Below are 24,972 nucleotides of genomic sequence, written 5' to 3'. Positions count from 1 at the left end.
ATACTATGTTAACTGATATATTTATGTAAACAATATTTTTGTTAGGATTTTTACACAAATTCTTAAAATAATAAAACATGATGCCATGTAAAATGCTCAGACACATAAAGAAAACAAAAATAAATAAACGTGCTAGGGTTTGACATACAAATGGCTAGTTAGACTTTTAACTGATATGTAATGTATTCATCAAAAGCACTCTCAACTGTATTACACCAAAGTGCAATTGATTGCTAATGTATTATGTAATTAATGCACACCAGAAGTCTACATGACTGCATAAGTAACAAGCAACAGCCTCCAGGGTAAGGTATAATAGTCCATCAATTAAAACATATCATTTATTGTGCTTTTATTCTTGCAAGGCTTACTTCTGGTTTTAGTTCATCTTCAGCTAACTTCACAGACTGAAGCCTCATTGTGTTTACTTCCTGGGTTAAAGGTGAAATTCGTCATTCGAGGTTCCTCTAGCGAATCTGTGTTTTGTCTTGTTTATGGAGAAGCTTTTAGTTGGTTTCTTTACTTTGATAGAAATTGCTAAAACTACGTGACTCAGTAAGTAAGCCATCCGTTTAAAATATGTCGTCAATCAGACCTGCTTTACCCCCGATGTGCATAAAGGAGGAGAGGGATGACGACTCTGATAGTGATGAAGGATGTAAGTATAAGACAAAATACCACCCTTACTTTCGATTAAATTGTGTATAAATCACTAATATTGGCATCAGGTCGCCTTTTTCATGGTAGGTAATGTGTTTTTCTTGTCTAACCCTGTGTTAGTCTCTGGCCCTGCTTTGCCTCCTGGCTATAAACTGGGAGAACCGTCGAGCTCCTCGGATGACAGTGAACAGGAGGTGGCGGCCAAAAGAGCCAAAACAAGACACACAGCTGCAGAAAGATCTGCAGACAAGTAGGTTCACTAATGGACTAGAAGTTATAGAAATAAATGGTCAACAAACTAAACGGCAACATGTCTTTTGAACAGGGTGCAGAACACAAAGGCACAAGAAAAAGATGATGATGGTTTCTTTGGACCAGCCCTACCACCAGGATTCAGGAAACAACAGAGTTCACCAGAAAGGTGAGCACGTGAATTAATATTGTTATTTGTCTTGTGGATAATTTGTTAACTGTGGAATCTGTACTTTTACATTCTGTTCCCTCAGACCGCCTGTGCTGGGACCAGCTTTGCCTCCTGGGTTTCGAAGAGCAGCGTATGAAAACGATGATGACAATGATGGGGAAGATGGAGAGGATTTCCCAGGGCCTGCCCTTCCCCCTGGCTACCAGGCTGAGTCCTCCAGCAGCGAGGGAGAGGATGATGATGTGATTGGACCCATGCCGCCAAAAGGGCCTATTGAAGACTCCGTGGCTCTGGACTTTGAGCGCAGAGCACGAAGGATGAAAGAGAAGCTGATAGGAGATGTGAGTCCTCTTTTATCCCCCCCAGTTTTATCTGCATAGTCTACACTATACAAACTCTTCAGTTACATACTTACAGATTGACCTGTCAACAGGGGGAAGGGGATGTAATAGCATAGAAACACAATAGCAATATTTAAAGTGTTCATATATGCTCATTTTCAGGTTCATAATTGTATTTAGAGGTTATACCAGAATAGGTTTACATGGTTTAATTTTCAAAAAACACCATATTTTTGGTGTACTGCACATTGCTGCAGCTCCTCTTTTCACCCTGTGTGTTGAGCTCTCTGTTTTAGCTACAGAGTGAGACATCACACTTCTGTTCCATCTTTGTTGGGAGTCGCACATGTGCAGTAGCTAGGTAAGGACTACTAGCCAGTCAGTTGCAGAGTATGAGGGCGTACCACGCTAGCAGCTAGGCGAGCATTATAACGTGTGTTACAAAGTGACGCACGTTTGTCACAGAAGTAAAGGCTGGACTACAACAGAGCTGTTTGGAGCAGTTTGTGAACAGTGTTTTCTGTTGGAGATGGTAAGTCCCTTTGGGGTGGACTTTGGGCTTTTTCACTTTGTAAACCTATAACATGCACAAACATGCACACTATAAAAGAAAGGGAAAAAAGCATAATATGAGCACTTTAAGCAAAATACACTAGGGTGTCTTGTTCTTTTTTTTTTTTTTTTATGCCTTTTAAAGGTTTTCCTCCTCTGCTGTCTGAATTTGTTTATGTGTGTATTTCTGTGTTTGAACAGGACACTCCTGAGGTGCTGGCCAGAGAAACATGGATGACAGAGCTCCCACCAGAACTGCAGCACATTGGCTTGGGGGCTCGAACCTTCAAGAAGAAGTCGGGTCCAGAGAACAAGGATCGCTCCATTTGGACAGATACACCAGCAGACATTGAGCGCAAGACCAGGGTATTTCATGAAATAGAACATATCTTTATACTTATTATTGATAATTCCTATTAAACATTGTGTAGCTTATATATATATATATATATATATATAATTACTTCCCTGTATTTCATGGGTCTATTCTTGACCAATAGGAACATCTTGAGCGAAAGAAGAAGGGTGAGGTGGAGATAGACGATGTCCCACAAGTCTCTAAGAGGGACGTGGAAATGGCAGATAAAGTATCTAAGTATAACGTAAGTGGTATTACCTCAATCATTCTTTTGTCCTAAATGTCCCTGTATCAAATGAATGCCAGATGTTATGTACATTTGTTCACACGAAGCTCGGAACTAAAATTTCCCTACTCACTCCCTGTTATCAGGAGTCTAAACGTGCTGAGTCTCTGGTGAGTATGCACACAAAGAAGATGAAGGAAAAAGCAAAGGAGAAGGCTGACAAACCAGTGGAGAGGAGACCGTTCGATCGAGATGAAGACTTGCAGGTGAATCGCTTTGATGAGGCGCAGAAGCAGCGGCTGCTGAAGAAATCTCAGGAACTGAACACACGATTCTCCCACAGCAGGGACCGAATGTTCCTGTAACAAATTGTCAAAATGTTAGAAAGATGTTTGAACGGGCAGACCTTCAGTTACAGTCTGGCTGGTGAAATTTTCATACAGGTTTTGTAAAATATGGACTGTGTTTGTACAGATACTCATGTCACAAATAACAAACAAACTATATAGACATGGCAGACAGGTCCATTTCAGGGAGTTTATGTCAGTGACTGGGTGCCATGGTACAGCATAGGTTTTCAAACTGATTCAAGTTATAAAGCAGCAGCTGGTGGAGCTTGGGTTTTTTCAGGAGACACTGAATTAGGGCCGATGATATGGAAGGAATTACTCAAATAAATGACATATTTTCCTACATTGATATGGTTGATTTTGTGAAACACCTTTTGTACAGATTGCTGTAAAATGCATTGTTATGCCGCATGCACTCCCTGTAGCTTTGCAATCTTCAATGTGTCCAATAAACTGCTTTTGCAAAAAAAGTTCATTAAACTTTGTGTTTTAAACTTTTACATGTTATATTCTAAAACATACATTATTATTTATGAACGTGTGAGGGATAAACACTGCACACATGGTCAAAATTAAAAGGACGTACAGAGTGGTATGGACCATCACAGTCGCCATACTTTCGTATTTCTTTTACGCATGCGTGTGGCGGTTGCATTTAGCTAACCAGAAGCATCATTTTAAAACATGTCCGAGAAAGGAGAAGTGGATTTAACTGGTGCCAAGCAGAACACGGGTGTGTGGCTTGTAAAGGTAAAAACGCTAGTTCATTGCGATATAGAAGCATGCATTAATGTAAAAGACAGCATAGGCTAATAGTAACGTAGCTTAGCATCTAACGTTACCGCTGCCATCACATGAAGCCGTGCGTTGTAAGGTTAGCTAAGTTCATAAACTGTTGACGTTAGCCAACTTTGGCTTAATTAAACAGGGCGTTACTACGAATCATAAGATTAATATGTTATGCCCAACGCAACATAACCTATTAATTTAACGTTAACTACAAACCATCGTTTGGCAATACAACCAACGTAAACAAAATCAGAATAACAGTGGAAGCGGTAACGTGAGGTAGCTGAGTTCTGCAGTGCACATCTGTTTCATGATCTGTTTGGAGAGAACTGCCCAATACACGGAGCTGCCAAAGTAACGTGTTTACCTAATGGTGGCAATATAATATAGTTTGCAACAATGTGAATGAGTGCAGTCTCCAGACACATAACAATGCATAACGTCACCACCATCATTTAGTTCAGTTGGGTTCAACTTCATCACAACAGCACGTTGTGGTTCCTTTCTTACCATGTGTTTTAAAGAGATTTGGACAATTGGCGGTGACAAAGGACCGCATATAAAAGGGATAACGTTAGCTCCTATATTGATGTTAATACCAAAAAGGCCCATCGTCAAGGTGTAATAGCCGCCCTCATAAAATTATCTTTAACCATGTTTCTCCACGCAGGTGCCCAAATACCTCTCTCAGCAATGGGCAAAAGCGACTGGCAGAGGCGAGGTCGGGAAACTCCGAATCTGCAAGTATGTGAAACAACAAATACCAGAAGCCTCAGCCTGTTATTGTGTGTCTCTGAGTTCACATTAAGTGATGCAGTCAATGCACAACGTTGGAAGGGGAAGAGAGAAAATTAAAAATGTAGTGATGTAGTAGATGAAGGGTAAAATTATTGTGGTGACTTAGAAAGTTAGCCTATACTGTATATGCCTATACATATATGATGTTTTTTTTGTTATACTATTAATAATGCATTTCAAATAAAATTGAATACCTTGTTATTTTGCCAATCAATTAATTCTAATTATGTTCATTATTTATTTTTTTTTATCTCCAAGGAAAGGAAACCAAGGAAAAGCAGAGGTAAGTGATGTTTGAAAGAAGTACAATGCATCCTGTTAATGGACATCTGCCATATACAATAGCATGATGATGAAAGCCATCCTTACAATGTAGTACACACGCAATATGTAGGTAGTTATGCACCATAGTCAGTTTTGGGGGAAACGTACGTTAATTTATAAAGGCATAATTAGGGCTGGGCAATATATCGATATTATATCGATATCGTGATATGAGACTAGATATCGTCTTAGATTTTGGATATCATAATATCGTGATATGACATAAGTGTTGTCTTATATTGGTTTTAAAGGCTGCATTACAGTAAAGTGATGTACTTTTCTGAACTTACCAGACTGTTCTAGCTGTTCTATTATTTGCCTTTTCCCCACTTAGACACTATGTCCACATTACTGATGATTATTTATCTAAAATCTAAGGGTGAAGATATTTAGTTAAAGCACCAATTGTCAACCCTAGATTATCGCCGCAATATCGATATCGAGGTATTTGGTCAAGAATATCGTGATATCTGATTTTCTCCCTATCGCCCAGCCCTAGGCTAAATACCATCTCTGGAATAAAAAAATGGTTTAACACAACCTACTTTTTGTTTCAGTGCATGCTTAAAATGTTTTGTGTACATGCAACAGTTAATTTTAGTCGCAATCTGAATTGTGCATATTTAACTGTAGAATTTGTGCTAGTTGTAAACTTTTTTTCAAGGCCTTTTGTAGGTCTTGGAGATGATCATTATTTTGAAAGAAATTATTTATAATAGGTAACGTTAACAAAACTTAATTTAGTTTTGTTTGTGACATTTATAATTAAATACTAATACTTTTTTTTTTTTGATTGTATACTCAGTCAAAGCCAGCCAAGTATGTTTCTTTTTACTGCATTTTAGTGATACCTGTTTGCAATCAGATTCTCACAGATCTTTTCTGACATTTACTTTAGTAAATATAGTCATGATTGGTGATTTGAAGTACTTCACGTGTATGTAAGTGTCGAGAATAGAACGTGACTGTGTGCCCTGTTTTACTGCTGTACTTGACACAGGATAATGGCAGTAAGCTCAAAAGTAAGGAAAGGGGCCGAGAAGTTTCAATGTGGATGACACTGCTCTTTACAGGTGTCTTTCACTTTGAACGAAGAGCTGACTGTGATTGAGGGTATAGAAGACAAGACGGTGTCTGCGCCTCGCGAGCACCCGTTCACTATGCAGACAGTGGGAGGTCAGACGTTGGCGGTCTTCACAGAAACTTCATCAGGTGAGTGTCTGTTTATATTTTTGAGGCCAGCTGGAGGATGCTGAGTGTTTGCTGCTGCAAGATGAGGCACACGTTTAGTTTTCTGTGATGTAAAATAGCTGTTTGTACTAGAGCCCAGAGGTAAGTTCTGTGTGATCAGGTGGGTGCAGGCACCCACGCTACTCTTTCTACAGCTTGCTGTCTTGACGCACAGTCTTTTCCTTGCTTGCCCTGCTTGTCTCTGTGTTGTGAACTCTCAGCAGATTTTTCCTAGAGTGTGAGTTTGTCCTCAGACCCAACATATAAGAAATATACGGTTCATAGTGGATAAGTGAACACTCAATGGAAAAAGAAGAAGAAGAAGAAGAAGAGAGCTGGTATGTGGGCAATTTGTCTTCATCCAGTCTGATCTGTGTTTCTGTCTCTATGTAAAAGGGCATTTTAGTTTTAGTGTTTGAACCTATGTCAGTCATTTATTTGTGGTTGAACCTTTTCAGTCCACTGTCAATCACCTCAGCAGATTGTGTTTATGATCGGGCACAATGGCCCCATTTGGAATTAATTTAACATAGAGTAGATCAATATCAACACAAATCATTGCTGAATTTGGAGCTGATTTGATTTGTGCATGGGTTTTTTTGGTTTGAATTTCCGTGTGTGTGGGTGTGTGTGTGTGTGTGTGTGTGTGTGTGGGTGGGCTGCACAGTTGGTGTAATGTTCTAAAAACAATTTTTTAGGTACGACTTGATGTAAAACTTATTTTTCAATACAGACCTTGCCAATAAGGCAATTGCTAATATAGTAAGGCATCACAACATGAAATTCAACAACAAAAGGAGAGGTAGTTACTGCTGCATTTTTCAAATTGCAGTTAAGTGTGTACTATTTGCTTAACACTTAGAGAAATGCTTTGGTAACATACAGTCTTCTCTTATGAAAATGAATTTGGTTAAAATAATGCGTTCAGTATTTGTGCAGCCCTGTCATGGATGTGTATTCGTGGTGGGACAGTGTATCTGTGCTCGCTTTTTGTGAGGGCATGCTTGCTTTGCTCATGTGCACGCGCGTGTACTCATCAGAGATTACACCGAGAAGCTCTGTGTGATTAAACATTTTCGTGTGCGACTAAACCCTGGGTGTGGTTCTTGTTGTTCGATCCCCTCTTTCGTCCATCTTCCATCCCCTGTGTTTTCATGTTTACCATCCCTCCCTCCCTTCCTGTAGGCCAGTTAGAAGAAAGATCTGATGGCAGCAGCTCAGTTTCGGGGGCGGGGGCAGGTCCAGGTGAGTCCTCCGTTTCGCCAGCGAGTGACAAAGTTGGTGGTTGGTGCCACTGGGAATCAGACACACACAGTGTCCGTTATTTCTATTAATAAATGGCATTTGCAGTATCACAACAGTAGCCCATAGACATGCTTTGGAAGATGCATATATTGGTACCAAAACTGTAGACACAGTGAACACTGTGAAGCCTAACATGGGCTTCTTCTCTTTTTGAGCATAATTGTAAAATTCATATGAATCTGCACTTTGTTTGCACCATCTTGATTGGAGGATGGAAAGGAGTCTGTGGGCAGACTAGGCGACACTGCGCTTGAGCAAAGTTCTCCCTGCTCGTGTTGATGGTTGTAATGCCAGTCCAGTTGTCACATTGTGTTGGCAAAGAGAATTGTTATTTGGGTGTTTGTTAGTCTAGATCTGCTATATGCACGTCAGCAAGCTTCATTCAAAACTACAAGTAAATAAGCAATGACTTTGCAGTGGATCAAGTAGTCGTTTCAATGATGTCTCATTCGCAATTTCCTGTCGATTGGTGAGATTTATAAAGCTGTTGTATATGAGACAAACTGTCCTGGTCCTCAACTTTCATGGCCAGCAGACTTTCGCTTACTTACTCCTACACCTGGAAGGCCAAAGCTATAACTGACTTCTTACTCAATTTCAAGATGGCGCGAACTACGGGCGTTGGTGGTTTGGTGCTTGCTGTTTTGTCTTGTATTTGTTGTAAATTCAGTTTTTCTATATGTGTTTTATTGTTTATTTCATATTAATGTGTAATATGTTTGGTTGTTTTATGTATGCACCAACCACCATGCGTGTAAGTGTAACGTACTTTGGCAATAAACCTGATTCTCATTCGGTATGCAAATGTTCAATTGCATACAAACATATGTTATTGGCCATAATGCTGATTAAATACGTATTTACATTGAACAGTGTCATTTGGCATAAACCCTTGCTGTGGCTTACACATTCATTAAGTAAGACATGGTGCGGCTGATCTATGTATATAAATTTAAGGTTTAAGAAGGTACAGCGTGACCTCCATTCTGAGCCAGTAGCCAGCCAATGTGGCTGGTTTGAAAATAGTGTTTGAAAAAGTGGGAATTATTTTTTTTATAGAATAGATTTTTAAGGATGAATAGGAAAAAGGACAATTGTACTGAATTTAAGACTTTTTGGTGGATTACAGAGGTGTGTGTGTGTGTGTGTGTGTGTGTGTGTGGTCAAGATGGTTTGTTGCAGTCACATCATGATGAGTGCAGTTAGAGTATCTGAGTGATTAAAGCACAATTGTGCCGTTTCAGAAAGTGACTCTTGATTGCTCTGACATATTTCTCTCAACTTTAATAGAGAGCCTGGACTGAATTATTCCTATAAAAAGTATTTATTTATTTTTTCTCCAAATGCATTACCCAGTAATTCAGTGTCTGCTTTCATCTCTTCTCTCTTACACACATGGAACTGCTCACCCTTCCCTACGTATGAAGTAAACATGCACAACAAGTTTTTATTGAGGTTTTAATTAACTATCCTCTTTTTCAGATAAAATAGCCTTGGAGGGAGTGGTAGTGCAGAGAGCAGAGTGCAGACCCGCTGTTAGCGAAGGCTATATGAGGCTGAAAAGGTAAGTATTTTTGAAATGATGTACACACACAATTTAGTATGTTTAGGACCTGCATTGCAATGCAATGTTAGATACATGAACGTAGATTATCTACATTGTTGTGTATGTATATCTTAAACTGTATGTGGACATCTTAAGGTCATTGTTTCATGTTTGTTGCATGTTAAGTCTTAATTATGTCTCTACCTATAGGTAAACTGGGTGGAATAGAAACCCCTTTATTATTATAAGTATACACTATAACCAATTCATAATTTGAATAATTCAAGATTCAAAGGTCCATTTTTTTTTTAAATTCAAAAGTTAAAGATGCCATAATAACATAAGTAAGACATAACTATTAACATAGAATTAATTGCAGAGCTTTTGTATTACATTGCATTACATCATACAGGTGTTTTTTTTTAGGTTACTCAGTGTACACAGTGAATGTCATGTATTGTTCTTGGCAATAAAGTCATTGTCATCGTCTCAACAGGTTACAAATTGAAGAGTTGGCCAAGCCAGTCAGGCTGTCACAACAGCTGGACAAAGCTGTCACCAGCAACTACAAACCTGTGGCCAACCATAATTACAATGTAAGAAATAAAACCTATACAGGATTTTCTTGTTTCATTAATCTACTCCCTTTATTTTTTGTGTGTGCATGTTTCATACATGTAGCCTGTACATACAACCCATGGTTTGATACATCTGGACAAGTTTTCATTATGAATTTAAAAGCACATGGGAAATAGTGTTGCTTGTTTTAAACCAATTACTACAAATCATATATACTTTACATTTCTGCAAAGCATAATTTTTGTTAATGACCCTAGCAATGAACTGCCTACATCATGCAAATTTCTACTTTTTCCACATTTAAGTTCATGAAATACAGTAATGAATGGAAACTAAAGGGAGGAAAACATTTGCAAAATTTGGTAATAAGAGCCACTAGTATGGCTCTGTAAGGTGTAGGCCTGTATGTGTTGCCTGACCTGTTTACTTTTTGCTGCAGCTTGAGTATGAGCGGAAAAAGAAGGAGGAGGGCAAGAGAGCAAGAGCTGACAAACAGCAGGTGTTGGACATGTTGTTCTCTGCTTTTGAGAAGCACCAGTACTACAACATCAAAGATCTGGTGGATATCACCAAACAGCCTGTGGTAAGACAACATGAGGGCTTTTGTTGTTATAACACTGTTTATACTGACTCATTTTAGTGCTGTTTACTCACTGAAGAAGCAATTCAATCTTTTTCTTTTCCCAGATTTACTTGAAGGAAATCTTGCGTGATATCGGCATCTACAACGTGAAGGGAACACACAAGAATACCTGGGAGCTCAAACCAGAATACCGACATTACCAAGGGGATGAAAAGATTGACGAATAGTTTCTGACCTTCCCAAGGCCGATACACAACCTTTTTAATTTGATAAGGGGGGAACCAGGCCTTGGAGCGCTCTCCTGATTTCCTTACATCAGGTCTTGAAACACACTGGATGAGGTCAAGCAACGGTTGCGTTTTACAGGGAGAAGTTGTATCTTGTTATTTTGTAGGAGACGAGAAGGGGGCATTGGAAAACTGAAGTTTTGTTCCTGGTATTTCCTGTCACAGCTCCAGGTCACAGGCCCCAGTATTAGAATTTGTCCTATCCATCAGAGGCACAGGACATAGCATTTTATGCATTTGTAAACTCGTTCTTAGCATTATTTTTTAATGTTTTTTTGAAGTTTTCTAGACTTTTTGAAATTATGCGTTCTTGAAAAATAAGGTTTCTGCACCACAACTTGGAAAAACAATTTCAGCCTGAACTTGCATTAACATTTAAGATTTGTGCCATTGCTGTACTTTGTCAGGTGCTGTAAACCGTTTTACATTTGACTTATGCAATAAATGTTTAAATAAATGTTTAATCTTACTTTGTACTAAAATGACATCAAGCCTTAAGGTTTGATGCAAGAACAGCAGCACAAAACCTACAGCTATTTAAGTTGTTGAACCACAGCAAATAGCCAACACCTGACCTGGTTTTATTTGGCTTAATCCTGTTGACCCATTGTTCTAATCTGTAAACTTCCTTGCGCTCACTGCTTACTTCAGCAAATAACCATGCACACAACTGGCACAAATGGTGCACATTTGTACAATTAATGTGCCCCAGGCAATAGTACCAGTATTCCACTGCTTAAGACATTACAAATGTCTACAGTATTTGTTTATGGCTAAAGTTGGTTTAATATGAGGGCAGAGGAGCTGAAAACAGTTTAAACAAAGATGCTTTTGTAAGGTGGGTTTTTATTTCTTTGAGACAATTGTCATTTTTACATGCAGTGTGAATGAAAAAAAATAAAAAGCCTTTGTCATTTCAAAGCACTTTCATACATAGACAAAATGTGTCCCTCCCAGTACCCACTTTCTGTGAGCCAACAGCGCTAACCACTGATCCCCATGGATGGATAGATGGCACATTAAATGACAAACAAGTGCTAGTTTGTCATCTGGGAGAAGAAAAAAGTTCCACATCTCTCATCAGGTGTTTGCAGTGTCTTGTTTCTACCTGAAGGAAAAAGAAAACCTTTAAGTTGTAACACTGCACATGAATGTCAAAGAAAGTAATCCTGCAACAAATAGGACAGCAAATAAATTGTTAAATTTTATAAGCTGCCTGCTAAATATTAAACATCGATTCATTTTGACAATAGTAAACACCCACAGACAAAGTTTTGACCTGACATTTCAAGGGACAGAAACGTTTGATGTGCCGTTTCTATAAAAGGTCTGTCTTTAACACAAAAGCAGTTCCAAGAGTTGGTGGGTGAAATGAAATAATGAAAGACTCACACTACACCTCGTTTGAGATGAGCCAGGCCTGTGCAGAATCGATCACCACTTAACGCCATGCACATAGGAAACGATAACGTCACGAGAGCAAGGCAGCCACAGTTTAGAAGCCCTGCAGTTGCACTTCACCGATGGGGAAACGCCTGGCTCTTAGCTGACTGGTTTAAACTAGTTTTATATAAACTTGTTTGATTTGGAGGGATTTTAATTGCCATTTGTTGGATTTAAAGGCTTATTCTGTACAGAACACGTGTCGCTGATGGTGACGTTTAGAAGTCAGAGAGCCTAAATCCATTCAGCAACGCATGTAGAGCATTTTAACAGGCTACTCTGTCATAATAAAAACTGGAGACTGTACAAGCTGATGTGTCTAACATTTTAATGAATAGGACCTAACAGGATGTGAGGGTTTGTAACTTCCTGTTCACACTGAAGGATGCTGGAAACTGTCTGAATTGACCGCGGCTTTTTGTCATCGCCCCCGGCTCCCGTCCGCTTTACAGGCGATGCACAGCTCATCTCAAACAACCCTATTCACTTGTGAATCTGACATTAGACCATGTCCATCAAGCTCATATGTATTCCTCAATTCAATCTGTGCTGCTATAGAATGTAGCAGTCAGGAAGAGCGAGGAAGATTCAGTTTAGCATCTCTATGCAAACCCAGAGCCAAAGAAGCCTGCTTCAGGTCTATCAGTCGATGCAAATTTAAGTCCAACTCAAAAACGACATTACAAGTTCTCACCTGCAAAGTAACAATTTCGGACCAAGACTGCTCAACAGTGTCCGTTACAGCTGCTGCAACACCTCCCAAAGTTTTAAACCTTAAGACTGGACAAAGAGAAAAAACAACATTTCAGATTAATGGGAGCTACAATAGTAAAAAAAAAAAAAAAAAAAATTAGTTATCCTCCCCGATTCAATCTGAGACGCCATGGAAAAGAGGCGAGCAGAAAGCGCAGGGACATTTAATATCGCATCTGAAATATTAAAACCCAGGATATCTCACACCAGAGAGCCCAGGCTGTCAAAGATGCAGCTTGTGACCAGGCTAAAAGGCTTGATCAGTAGAACAAAGTAAACACATCTTTACATACATTATCACACATGACGACTTACAGATGGTAGCTGTCCTGTTGAGTTTCTCTCAGACCCATTTTCTCAAGTAATTATAATGCCATGGCAGATTGTGGCATTGCAACAGCACACTCATCACTGGGACATTCTGCCTGAAGCGCAAACACAGCCATCATCCTCCATCTGGCTCATGCAGGTGTCCACCAATTGGCACATGATCTACCAGAAGACAAAGACAAAAATATAAATATATATATATATATATATATATATATATATATATATATATATATATATATATATATATATATATATATATATATCTATCTATCAGGAGTTATTTGTCATTATTACTTACATAAAGCAGCATCTTTGTTAAATTCAATATGTCACTGCATTTTAAAAGGTTAGGCTTCTACAGCCACATCTGCATTTCTAAACAAAGGCAGGATTACCCAAGGGAAAAATATCGACAATTATGTATGACAAACCAATGTTATGCTGTAACATCATTTTAAGAGCATCGGGTTGGTACAAAAGTTCTAAATTCTTGAGACAAAAGTAGATCCAGTAGTGTAACGTTACTAAGAAACCGTTAATTATGTCTTTACCTGACATTCGCGTAGCTTGTTACTTATGCGGCGTTGACGTTAAATTAAGATTTAACGTTAGCGTCAGCATGGCTAACGTTAAGTTAAAGCCTCTGAACACCACACTCTTTTCTCAGGTTTCTGGCAGATTAAACCTCTGCTCAGATTGGAAGTGGGCCATTGCTTTAAAAAAGGGAATTTATTAGGTCACCTACTATCTAAGAGTGATAAAATGTGTTATTTGTTTTGCCCCAATAGGTGCAACAAAGCAAACAGAAGACTCAGGAAAATGAGTATCACAGTCTGTACACGTCCATACAGGGAAGAGGTTTAATCAATCAGATTAACTGAGAACACCTGTGGGTATCAGACCCTAAATTTAATAACGTCTAACGTTAACCAACTCGGCCAATGGAAAATAGCCAAACAATTTAGTGTAATATACTAACTAACAAAACATACATTTAAGTCAACCCCTCGAAAGAAACACCGACTGGTAATCTAATGAATATGTAACGTTAGGGATAGCTACAGGGGAGAGTTAGCATTAATGCTAACTAGCATAAGGGCACGGTAGGTTAGAAGCATTTCCGGTATTCTTGTTAGAAAGTGTTTCTTCCCCCCCCCAAAAAAAATAACCTTATAATCATTAAGTACTGTACATTCGTTTAGCGTTCTGTAAGATTTCCTTTTTCGTTAACTTAACCGTCAATTTCGTTTATTTAATAACGTCTTTAGACGGATTTTACGTTACTCGGGGAAACAAAATGGCTCCAGCTAAGCTAATTCACACGTGTCCACAGATTTATACTTTAACGTTACAACTTAAATCTAACCAGTAACCTCAGTTTACAGTTAACGTTACTGGTTTCACTTAAATGCAAGGTGTAGCTAATATACTTACAACAGACCATGTCGATAACGTAAAAGAAGATCGAACTGCTGGGAAGGTTATTTTGCATTATACGAGCTGACTGGACTCTCCTGTCGACTTCTGGTGAAAGCACAGCACCCAGTCGATGCATCATGCGAAAGGACCGAGTAAACTGTAGCTTCCAGTTTAAATAGGTTCCGTTATGGCTCATTGTCGCCCCTTGAGGACGACGAGGAAACATTCATTTACATTGTCACCCCCTGGTGTTATCAGTTGGAAATTGCTCGTTTTTACTCTAATTTAAAAGTGCGTAGGATTGTCCGCCGATTAGTTTCTAACCCATTCCTCATGTAAGACAATGTTAATTTGTTGGATTCCATTTTTTTTATAAGGCTTCGGTGCAAATAACGTTACGGTCTGTAGTTTATTTGTTCTATCAATGCTGTTTTCAGAAAATGACACTTAAAACAATGTTTCAGAGGGAAAAGCTTTTTGAGATGAAAAACTAATGGGGATTTCCCAAAGACAAATAATTTGTATAGCCTCTGTCTTGCCTATTTTTAAAATGTCAGTTTGATGCAGGAATAGGCTATTAAAAAGGCCTATGGCAGTTAATTTCAGCCAATGTTACGGAATGTAGTGGAGTCTTATGTTCCACCATTGTTTAACTACGTGAGTATGTTGTTATTATTATTATTATTATTATTATTATTATTATTATTATTATTATTATTATTATTATTATTATTTGTGGTGTTGTAGCAGCAGCAGAATAGTGATATAAGTTATGAAGATCAAATTGGAAATACCACCGTAAGATAAAAGAACACAAACAAGACTAAATCAAGACATTAAATCATTGTGTCCAAGGATAGGAAGGGATGGGCCTACATCAGATGTGGAACATCACGCAACAGCATGTGCACGACGCGCGCGCCCGACTCTTCTTACAACATACTCTTAGTTGACTGAGGAGGTGCAGCAATTCTTAATTGGACTCCGAGTTTAAATGGTCTTTCACCAGCTTCCTGTGGATTTATGTGAAGACATGCAGGCATCAAAGAAGACTTAAGAGCAGGTAAGTTGAGGCTTTATTTTAGGATTACATTTTTTTTAAAATTTGTAATCACCCTTATGTGTATAGGTTACTAATGATGCATGTAAATTAGTTAACTAAATGATAGTTTTCATGGTCTCCAAAACCACCAATTAATTACTTCTTCTTCAACACCTGAATTAAGAACCAACAGCGAGGCTAATGTTGCCTGAAATAATGTGTTTCTAATTCAAATGAACACTTTGCTTAATGTGCAGGCAGTATAGGCTGCGAACTAAGCAACAGCCCAGCTATGTTCAGAGCAGTGTTTGGAAACAAGAAAGATGGAGGAGGAAAACGAGGAGAAAAAAAGAATAAGGCACATCCAGGTAAGAGCAAAACCACTAAAAGCACTTGTGTCATAAAACTGTGGCATGTCAGCAATAATAAGCCAACATTGCACCTTTGGGCTTGAATCTTAATATTCTGTTATCACATGTTACCCCCCCCCCCTTATCACAACTATGTGTTGGAGGAGATCTAATGTTGTACACACTAGGTCTCGCATTATTTGATGGCAATATTCAGGTTCTCTTCTCTTGGGTGATTTAAGTAGAGCCATTTCAATTAGCCTAATTCATCAGTGCGTTCTGTCCTTCACACAGTGTCCCGCTGCTTGCATTTAAAGTGTGTCAGGAGAAGTTAGAGTGGGTTAGGCAAACACCCTGACCTACTAAAAACATACTGGATCTCACAAGAATTTCTGAGTGGGCTACAACTGTCAAATCTGCATACTTGTTAAAGTGTTGTATTTGCTGTAAACAAACTGAACGTGTTGTAGTAATGTCAGTGAAATGTGAACGGAAAGGTGTGCTGAACACCTGGAACATTTAGCTGTAAAACAGAAGCTAATCACCATGTTTTTTCACAGGGAGAACTTGTCAACTTGCTCATCTGCAGAGGAGATTTCAGACTGCGTAGTGGAGATGAACATAAGTAGAGCTCAGTATTAGAGCAACCATGTTGCCCATTAATATTTGATAATGCGCTGCTCTGGGTAGCAAGAACAGAGAGTAAGATAGAGAACTGTGTCAGTCTCATTAAAAATGATATAGTATGTTTACAGTACGTTGGGATGGCTCTGATCATTTGTAGAGAGATATCGCTTCTTCTCAAAAGCGTATCATGAAAGGTTTCAAGGCTATGATCCTTCTACCCTTTTTAACGCGGCAGCATATCATGGGATTTTTTAATATTAGGTGGTGGACCTCTGAGTCTGTTTTGTTCATGGTAATAGCAGCAAAAACAGACTCATTTAAGGAAAGAGAAAGTGAATGACTGAATTATTCCACAGGGAAAAGTACTGCAATCTGATATAACCAATATAAGTAGCACTAAGGGCCTCTGTAATCACCTGGCTTTGTGAGTTCTTATGCGTAATGTTTATTTGAAGATGCAGGAAGAGGCTCAACAGCTGCATTAAGAGTGGACATGAAAATGATTTGAGTATTGAATTGAAATATAAGTGTAGCCTTTTTATTGATGGTGATCACATTCCTTTAAATAGATGTCATGGCATTGCCAACTTTCCATTACCTCATTCAGCAATATGCCTCCAAGACAAGATATTGTATGTTCCCTCTGTCGCAGCCATATGTGAGACATATTTTATACTGCTCTCTCTCTCTCTCTCTCTCTCTCTCTCTCTCTCTCTCTCTCTCTCTCTCTCTCTCTCTACGATATATATCTGCTGCACAGTTCTGTTGAATTAACTCTGTCTTTTTAACTGTGCTAACTTGTGCTAACTAAGTTTTTTAAATGATGCTTCTTTAACCGTAACACCTGCACTTCTCTATCTTTTCTCTACACACTCCCATCTATTTCATGTAGGTGGTGAGGTGTACACTCACAGCACCTTGCAGAAGGGAAGCGCCGGGCGTGCCAAACACTTCCAGGACCATGACAGTGGCTACACTGAAAGCCCGGTAAAACCGAGGAGGAGACTGACCAAGGTTGCGTCCATTTCTTTACCGTCCTCCCCTCTTCTCCCTCGCCAGGCCGACATTGTTCCCTCCCAGTCGTGCACCAAGTTCACAGGTGGGTTAAATTGAAATAATAACAAGGATTAAAAAAACACTCAATATGAACAACTGAGAATGGGAAAAAAAAACGTGGATCAGGGAAAAGCTGCAAAAATAGCAGAATGTTGTTTCATGGGTTTGCCTTGATTAGCAGAGAGCTTCTGTGCGTTCAGCTGTTCTATACATGTGACAGCAAATGCAAGAGCATACAGACTGTGCCCCTAGGGCCCCAAAACATGTGACAGATTGTCAGAGTAAATGATTGAATAAGATAACTTAAGGCAAGGGACGCCAATTGGGTAATTCAGTTTTAAGATATTGTATTACTCTGGATATATATCCCGATCAAATCAAAGACAACTCTTGACAAAATAAATAAAATCTTAACTAAAGGTCCAAAGTTTTTTTCTTTTTGTTTGTATAGATATACTTTTTTTTTTTTTTTTTTTTTTTTTTTACATGTTTACATCATCTGAATTTCTAAAAGAAACTTGAGTGGCAGATTTCTCAAAACAACATACTGCCATATGCATCACATGTACTGTAGGTAGATGTAGCAATGCAAGTGTAGCCTACCATGATACTTTTACCTACACTACCAGCGTGAGTTGGCCAACGGTCTGAAATGTATGCACGTTTGAATCCTGCAGGAAACCATTTTCACATTCTTTCTTTCCATGTTCCATCTCTGCAGCCAACTGTCAAACAAAATTCAGCTCTGCACATACATCATTCAAGTGAAATAACACTAAGCAAAAAAAACATTTTGAGTGGAAGACTTTTCTGATTTCATTTTATAGCATTTTCTACACTATAAAAATGGATCAAATATAGTATTTTCTACGATGTACATACTGCCTCATAAATGTTTCATTATTTAATCAAAATAACATATTTTTTTTGATCCAGGGGCACATTATTATTTCGTTATTCATTAAGTCAAAACAGTAAAACTCACAAAGACATTATCCACTGTTTAAACAAGTTTTGTAACTAATAATAAAATATAGTGTATTGTTATTATGTTATTTTAAAATTCTCTAAAATAAGTTCTGTGACATTTTTTTAAACAAAAATAACAAACTTCATGTTTACCTGGGGTGCCTCACCTTAAAAGAAGCACAAGGTGGCAGTGTCCTGTAGCAAGTACAGCCATTCAGAAAAAGGTGCTGTTACATTTCATTGCATGTAGCACTGCCTTGTTTTCCCCCAGTAAACTGAACGAACATGACAAGGAAAATTACAGCAAATACAAACATACTCTATCATGGCCCTTGTGTGTTTGGTGGTCAAGCAAAATCAAATATTAAAATGTATGTCAAACAGTGTTTCCGAGTCTATCCACATGCGTGATTCAAACACTGAATAACCTTGAGAATAAAAATTCAGTAGCCTACATTTCAGTGTTCGCAAACATCTCATCCTTCTGAATGATCTCCGGTCCTAGAGAATCTGCGCTTCCAAGAACCCTCAGATGTTGCATAAATTGAGACACACCCACACACGTCAATATGAGTGCACCGCTGTCCCTGCCATCTCTATCACACACACACACACACACACACACACACACACACACACACACACACACACACACATACACACTAGCAGTGTTAATATATTATAGATAAACGCCCACGGTACAGTGAATATTGTACTGTTTGCATGCATGGCTCGTACTCTGTACATACTGCTTTATACTCCTGGGACACAATTCAAATTCTGCACCACAGATCTCATTTGGGTAGGCTTAATCTCTCTCTCTCTCTCTCTCTCTCTCTCTCTCACTTTATTTCATATCCCTCCTTATCTCCACCCTCAATCCCTCCCTCTCCCCTCTCTCCCACCCTGCCTGCTCTCCCTCCCTCTCCCTTCTCCCTCTTTGCTGTGGCCGAAGGACGGGTGAGGAAGCTGGAGTTTGTGGATGGCTCTTCCAACGCGAGAGAACCTCTTGTCTTCGCCTCGTGCCGTGGCAAGACAGACCACAGAGGTGAGAACAGGAGCGTGTGGGTGTGTTAAGCATCATGTCGGGTTTTCCAGGTATTGATCAGGGAAGCTGAATGAGAATTAATGGGGTAGAGGTGAGTGAATGATGAGATACAAGAGAAAGTGAGTATGTGTTTGTGTGTTTTAATTACATGTAAAAGGCTTTGCATTAAGTTTTTCCTTTCAGATGAATGTAGGGCTAGCGATGTCTGTGTAATCCTCAGTGTATCATTGAGAGTGGATTTGTTTTATCACAGTTCCTCCCGAGCCTTTGCCCTGACTTCACTGCATGCTGCTTATACACTTATGGTTTGATTAAAGCAATAATGGGGTGAACACCCACATCTGAGCAAGCTTTCTTTATGTTTTTGACCGGAGGGCTACCCTTAGGCTTAACAGATTTTATGAGGCATCTTCCATCCCGGTTGCCAGGCACCTCTCAGCTTCCCGTTTCCAATGGCAACTGCTGGGTGGTTTGATGAATAGTACTGGACATTCAGTCTGTTACTCCAGATTGGATCTCAGTGCTCTGCTGACTAAATGCAAAGTTTTCTCTCCTCCCCCTCTCTGAAATACACATCCACCCTTCCTACCCAAGTCTTCAGTAGCTTTTGAAGTTGTGAAGTGAATAGAGTATTGACAAACTGGGGCGCTTTATGAAACAATAATTACAAAGCTTGCCTCTCAAAATTGACCTTGATCATATCAAGGCTAGGCTCCTGTTTGAACACACTTGGGTTGAACATTAAAGCAATGTGATGCTGTACCTCTCAAAAGAAGAGAGTGAGCCAGCAACGAGAGAGTGAGTGCAAAATGAATGTGATGTCTAAACGCGAAGATGTTTGTGAGGAGGAGTGAGCTGTTCCTGTAATCCATGATGTCCTGTCATTCTGTTTATATGCCTACTCAATATGAGCATTACTCAGCTGATAACGGTACATAGGTGAGGTGTGAGAACGGAGGACTGTATTGCTCAGCTGGTTAAAGCACCAAGATGTGACAACTGTTAAAGCCTTATTCTGCAGAGGTGAGCGTGAACCTGAGAGGAGTTTGGGTTGTAGGTCAAAGCATCAGGGAGCTTTAAACAGTGATAAATGAATGCAGCACATGGCCTGTGTCAGCCAATCTCTCCTAGAGCAACAGAGAAGGCAGAGCCAAGGCACTCCTTCATTCCGCTCTGGAGTCGACACCAAGCTCATTGAAATTCACAACCCGTCTCTTAACCGAGAGCACCTGGCAGGCGTGTGCACAGGAAAACTCACAACCTCACACAACCTCTTACTGCTGCCTCAACCAGGGGGACTGGAAAGCCACTGTCTGTGCATTCATAATCAGGGCAGCTGGGGCTGTGCTGACCTGTGGATGCATACATTTCTCGCAGTTCACTAGCGATGCTGCTGGGTGGGAATCTTTGGAGCGAGCTGAGCTGAAACGAGAGCATCAGTTAGATGATGTGGCCTGCCATTTTTCCATTTGCTTGTTAATCTGCGTGTCCTGAATGTGTGTGTTTTCCAGACCTCCACGTGGAGCCCCAGCTGGGCTCCTCCCTTTCTACCCAGGAACTGATGACCAGACTATGCTTCTTATTGGGAGAAGCAACGCCCGGCACTGCTAGCTCTCCTATGGAGGACAGGAGGGAAAAGAAGGTAGGGCAGCATATTGATTCACTGGTCCTGTGCTGTCATGTCCTATAAAAAGGCAATGGTTTATGAAATAACCTTTTTTTTTTAAAGCCATTACATTGCCGTCAAGAGCTTAGTTTCTTCTTTAAACATTTAAATATTACTTACTAAAGATTAGTTGATAGTTTTAACATTTAGTTGAGTGCAAGGAGTGTTAAATACTGTGTGTGATTTGACCACTCAAATTCCCCATTGGAAAAATGTAAATATACATTTTGGAACATTATTATTTGTATTGCTATGCTTCCACAGGGCTCCATTTCTATAATCAGTGCCCTTTCACTTAACCCCTCTGTATGTGTGTTACTATGTGCTTATGTCTCTCCATCTCTATGCCTTTGCATTGCTCAGCCTTGGCCCATTTTCTCAGCCTCATTCCACCACCTGAGCTCCAGATTCAGTCAGTTTCACAGTGATAGCAAGGCTCATATGAGGAATGTGGGTTGTCCTGGCTAAGATAGATGAGGCTCTGGTATAAAGGGAATAACAGTGAGCTGTTTCCACTCTGCTGCCTTGTCTCCCAACAGTCTCTGTTGCCGAAATGTTGCATCAGTAATAAGGAGACCTGAAATGCACGTGACCAAACGATAGGATAAGGAATATAAACTAACTACATTGTTTCTTAGAAAAGTCTTTTCTGTAAGATGCTGTCAAAAGATTTTTAAATCTCTTCTGAACATTACACACGGGTCACATAAAAAAAAAATCCTCAGTAAGAGACAAGGGTAAATACTATATATTAAAATATCTGTAACATGTATGTGAAAAAGCTGTTTTCCTCCTCTAAGAATAACGTAATGGAAAACATCACACAATTAAACTTTAAACTTATTGCAGGGTAGGTCCCAATGTATTGTGTAGATGTTATTATGTGTACACTATGTATTTATTCTCTTTGCTTTTATAAAATGCGGACTTAGGGAATGTTTATCAATAGATGTAATACAGCTAAGATGTAGCCATGATGATAATTGCTTGAATAATCTCAGCTTTTTTTCAGCCTGGCTCTTATTTTTGTAGTTTTTTTTCCCCACTGGGATGAACTTATTGTGTTCAAAACCCCATTGCTTTACTGTAGAGCTCAGTGGCGGACTCAGGCCGTCGTAGGGGCAGGGGCGAAAATAAAAATGGCGCCAGCTGCATGTGGTGGGCAACAACGCACAACAAATTTTCTAGCATGTAGGGCAGCCATATATTTTCTCAATTTTAAGGCCACTCTTGAGGGCACTGCATCACATTTCCTCTACTGGAAGGGCAGCCTAGAGAGCACTTTATCATGTTTTCTCCATTTAAGGCCACCCATTAGTGCACTGCATCTTGTTTTCTCCATTGATAGGACACCCTAGACAGAGGGCACTTTATCATGTGTTGTTTCCGTTTGAATTTTTTTGAACATGGGGCACCATGGTAAAACTTTACATGCAGTTGCTCCAAGTTGCTATGCAAAACACACACACACACACACACACACACACACACACACACTGCTAATTCCAAAAAGCAACTAAAGCATGTCATTTTAACACAGTAACATATTTCCATTTCCTGAAACTTGCATATATTGTGGTGTTAGATGAGTCATTTAAACTACTGTAGTACCCTCATTCCGACAGTGATGCTGTAGGATGCTTAAAATATATCCTGTCACCTGTGAAAAATGTTAACATTTCATTTTGTCTTTGTAAAATCAGTCCCATGTGGAATAGCAGAATGTGTGCACAGTGGCTCTTACAGTAAATTGTAAGTCTACATGGAGTGATTTAGTTTTGAACACAGCCAGCCGTCCTTATGAAAAACTGTGAAAATGACAGCCAGGATGAAAATAACTGGAATTATCCTTTCATTTCCCATCTGCGTGCAGTGCACACACAAACATATTCAGTCACACAAAACAGTGTGCATGAAGGCAAACACTGTCACGCAGAGTGGAGTACTGTTAAAAAGGGTAGCAACTAAAACTGTTGATTTACTTTATAATAGAAGAATATCACTTAGGTATGTTTCTTTTCATTCTCCCTGCACAGTTGAGTTGATCAGGTTGAGTCTCTCCCTGTGATTCTTGATACATCTTAACTTTATGTCACTTTAACCTCCTTGATCATGTATCAATATCTTTCTGCTCTCCTTTTTTTCAGTGTGATACCTCTGCCCAGGGGGGGAGTCCCAGCTCCACTCTTACCTGCAGCACTGCCTCCCCCTGTTCAGAGAGCCCCTCTTCCACCCTGAGCACCAGTGCTGGAGGCCAGCCTTTTCCCCAGCCTTTACCCTTACCTTCACCCCACTGCAGCTCCAGCACCAGCCCCAGTGAAACCCTCTCCAACTCCGTACCCAGTTCTGCTCCTGGACCCATCACCAGGAGCAGCCCTGGGCCTCCTTCTCAAAGCCCCACCTCCACCCTGGGGAGCAAGGACAGTGGAATCATAGGTGAGAGTTGCTGCTGTGTATCTTTTGAAAATCCTGGCCATGTTTTCAAATGATGTCTATCCACATTGTGTGAGTTTAGATTGTTTTTACACTAGGTGAAGCATGTCCAATACAAAAGTCCAGCCATGCATCGCTAGAAGTAAAAAAGTGCTAAAAAGACATCAGCGTCCTATTTAACTCAATGTGGAACCACTTACCTATCAGAAATCCCAAATGTGAGTAAGTGTCACACCTTCCTACACAATGATAGTGTCCCTTAGTTTAAGGTCCATGTCTAATGTGTACCTCTACCCCACAACTAGTTTCTCTACGTCGTCTGTGCCACTTCAGCCTCAAGGCTTTAGCTCCCTCCTGTCAAAACTGGGACACTGCTGTCTTTGTTGCTTATGGGTCTGATTCTCCTAAAATAGGACATTGTTCTCCCTAAATAGAGTTTGTATTTATAGTTAAATACAAAAGTGCAAAGGGCACATCAAGTACAGTAAAACATTGTATCGTTGATTGATGAGTGTACGGCTGAGAAAACAGGTGTATTTTATTGTTGATTGAGTAAATATGATTTGTTGAAGTGGAAGGCAATGCATAGTTTTGGGTCTTTAGTCAATTTTAACTGATAAGAAAATGCAAGTTAGCAATTGCATGCCATATGTTCTTTAGAAGTTCTTTTTTTGGCTGCCTCCGTTAACCCATATTTTCTTGCGGTTCAGCAACCATCACTAGTTCCTCTGAGAATGGAGAGCGCAGCGCCTCTAGTGAGGTTCTGACTAGGAATAAAGGCCCAGGGGGCGGTGCTGGTGTAATGGGCCATGCAAACGAGGACCGCCATCCCGGGCCAACAAGGGACAATCTGACCACCCAACCAGATGAGGCCTTACCTAGAACTGACATCATGGAGCCCAGGACCCCACCAGCACCGAAAAGACCCCTCCCACAGCACCACCTACACAACACTTCCTCCCTTGTGATGCCCCGTCCAAATTCTGTGGCAGGTACGTTTATTTTCACTTTCTTGCTAAGAGTGATGATGAGACAATCAATACCACTCTCATACCTGTTCATTCAATATGGAGCTGGAGCCAGCTGCCCATTAGCTTAGCTTAGCGTAAAGACTGGAAACGGGGAGACAAGTAGCCTGGCTGGCTCTGTCCAAAGGGAACAAAATCTGCTTAGCAGCACCTCTAACGCTCACTAATTAACAGGTTATATTTCCTGGAGGTTGCCAGTCAACCGGCGGAGAGTCCAGAACGTCACTGCTCCCAGTCACGAAATAGTCCGACACATAACCTCTTGTAAAACCACAGCATGTCGTTTTTACACTTCTATTTTTGTAAGTTTTTGACATAATGTGTTGATTAGTGAGCTAGTCAGTGAGTTGCTAAAGCTTCAATTATTTTGTAGTTGAAGTAGGTTAATGAGAGTATGAATGTGACAGCTGTGACCCGGGTGATTAATTAATGGTATGAGAAATATTGACTGAA

General features: G+C 39.8%; 3 protein-coding genes, 1 long non-coding RNA gene and 2 other non-coding genes across 7 annotated transcripts in view; 3 read left to right on the top strand and 3 right to left on the bottom strand.

The window, feature by feature from the left end:
* The first annotated feature begins 384 nt into the window (after window positions 1-384).
* gpalpp1 (GPALPP motifs containing 1) lies at window positions 385-3,372 on the top strand. Its single transcript, XM_031306429.2, has 7 exons — window positions 385-658; window positions 781-910; window positions 986-1,081; window positions 1,167-1,425; window positions 2,179-2,343; window positions 2,478-2,579; window positions 2,708-3,372. The coding sequence occupies exons 1-7, from the start codon at window positions 580-582 to the stop codon at window positions 2,924-2,926; spliced, it is 1,050 nt and encodes a 349-aa protein (XP_031162289.1). The 5' UTR covers window positions 385-579; the 3' UTR covers window positions 2,927-3,372.
* Window positions 3,373-3,512: 140 nt separating this feature from the next.
* On the top strand, window positions 3,513-10,812 carry gtf2f2a (general transcription factor IIF, polypeptide 2a). Of its 2 annotated transcripts, XM_031306430.2 has the most exons (9): window positions 3,513-3,661; window positions 4,371-4,444; window positions 4,757-4,781; window positions 5,896-6,034; window positions 7,238-7,297; window positions 8,840-8,921; window positions 9,400-9,499; window positions 9,922-10,065; window positions 10,170-10,812. In XM_031306430.2, the coding sequence occupies exons 1-9, from the start codon at window positions 3,596-3,598 to the stop codon at window positions 10,290-10,292; spliced, it is 813 nt and encodes a 270-aa protein (XP_031162290.1). In that variant the 5' UTR covers window positions 3,513-3,595; the 3' UTR covers window positions 10,293-10,812. The 2 variants fall into 2 exon arrangements, with proteins under 2 accessions (XP_031162290.1, XP_031162291.1); XM_031306431.2 differs by lacking the exon at window positions 7,238-7,297.
* LOC116054729 lies at window positions 9,910-14,545 on the bottom strand. Its single transcript, XR_004106129.2, has 5 exons — window positions 14,316-14,545; window positions 12,864-13,040; window positions 12,490-12,575; window positions 10,569-11,460; window positions 9,910-10,517 (listed from the first exon to the last, which is right to left on the bottom strand). It is a non-coding gene; the product is annotated as an uncharacterized LOC116054729 (long non-coding RNA).
* Window positions 12,319-12,450, bottom strand: LOC116054810. The gene has a single exon (XR_004106144.1). It is a non-coding gene; the product is annotated as a small nucleolar RNA SNORA31 (small nucleolar RNA).
* LOC116054811 lies at window positions 12,648-12,783 on the bottom strand. Its single transcript, XR_004106145.1, has one exon. It is a non-coding gene; the product is annotated as a small nucleolar RNA SNORA31 (small nucleolar RNA).
* Window positions 14,546-15,174: 629 nt separating the features above from the next.
* LOC116054716 (protein TANC1-like) overlaps window positions 15,175-24,972 on the top strand; it is a 35,650-nt gene continuing 25,852 nt past the window's right edge. Inside the window, exons 1-7 of the mRNA XM_031306411.2 lie at window positions 15,175-15,363; window positions 15,600-15,710; window positions 17,212-17,418; window positions 19,300-19,392; window positions 20,904-21,034; window positions 23,206-23,494; window positions 24,202-24,483. Coding sequence (XP_031162271.1) covers window positions 15,635-15,710; window positions 17,212-17,418; window positions 19,300-19,392; window positions 20,904-21,034; window positions 23,206-23,494; window positions 24,202-24,483 — 1,078 coding nt within the window. The 5' untranslated portion in view covers window positions 15,175-15,363; window positions 15,600-15,634. The remainder of the gene's footprint in view (window positions 15,364-15,599; window positions 15,711-17,211; window positions 17,419-19,299; window positions 19,393-20,903; window positions 21,035-23,205; window positions 23,495-24,201; window positions 24,484-24,972) is intronic.

Source organism: Sander lucioperca, chromosome 3 (genome assembly GCF_008315115.2).
Source record: "Sander lucioperca isolate FBNREF2018 chromosome 3, SLUC_FBN_1.2, whole genome shotgun sequence".
NCBI lineage: Eukaryota > Metazoa > Chordata > Actinopteri > Perciformes > Percidae > Sander > Sander lucioperca.
The sequence above is the reverse complement of the archived record's forward strand: the minus strand, read 5'-3'. Positions and strand labels throughout refer to the sequence as shown.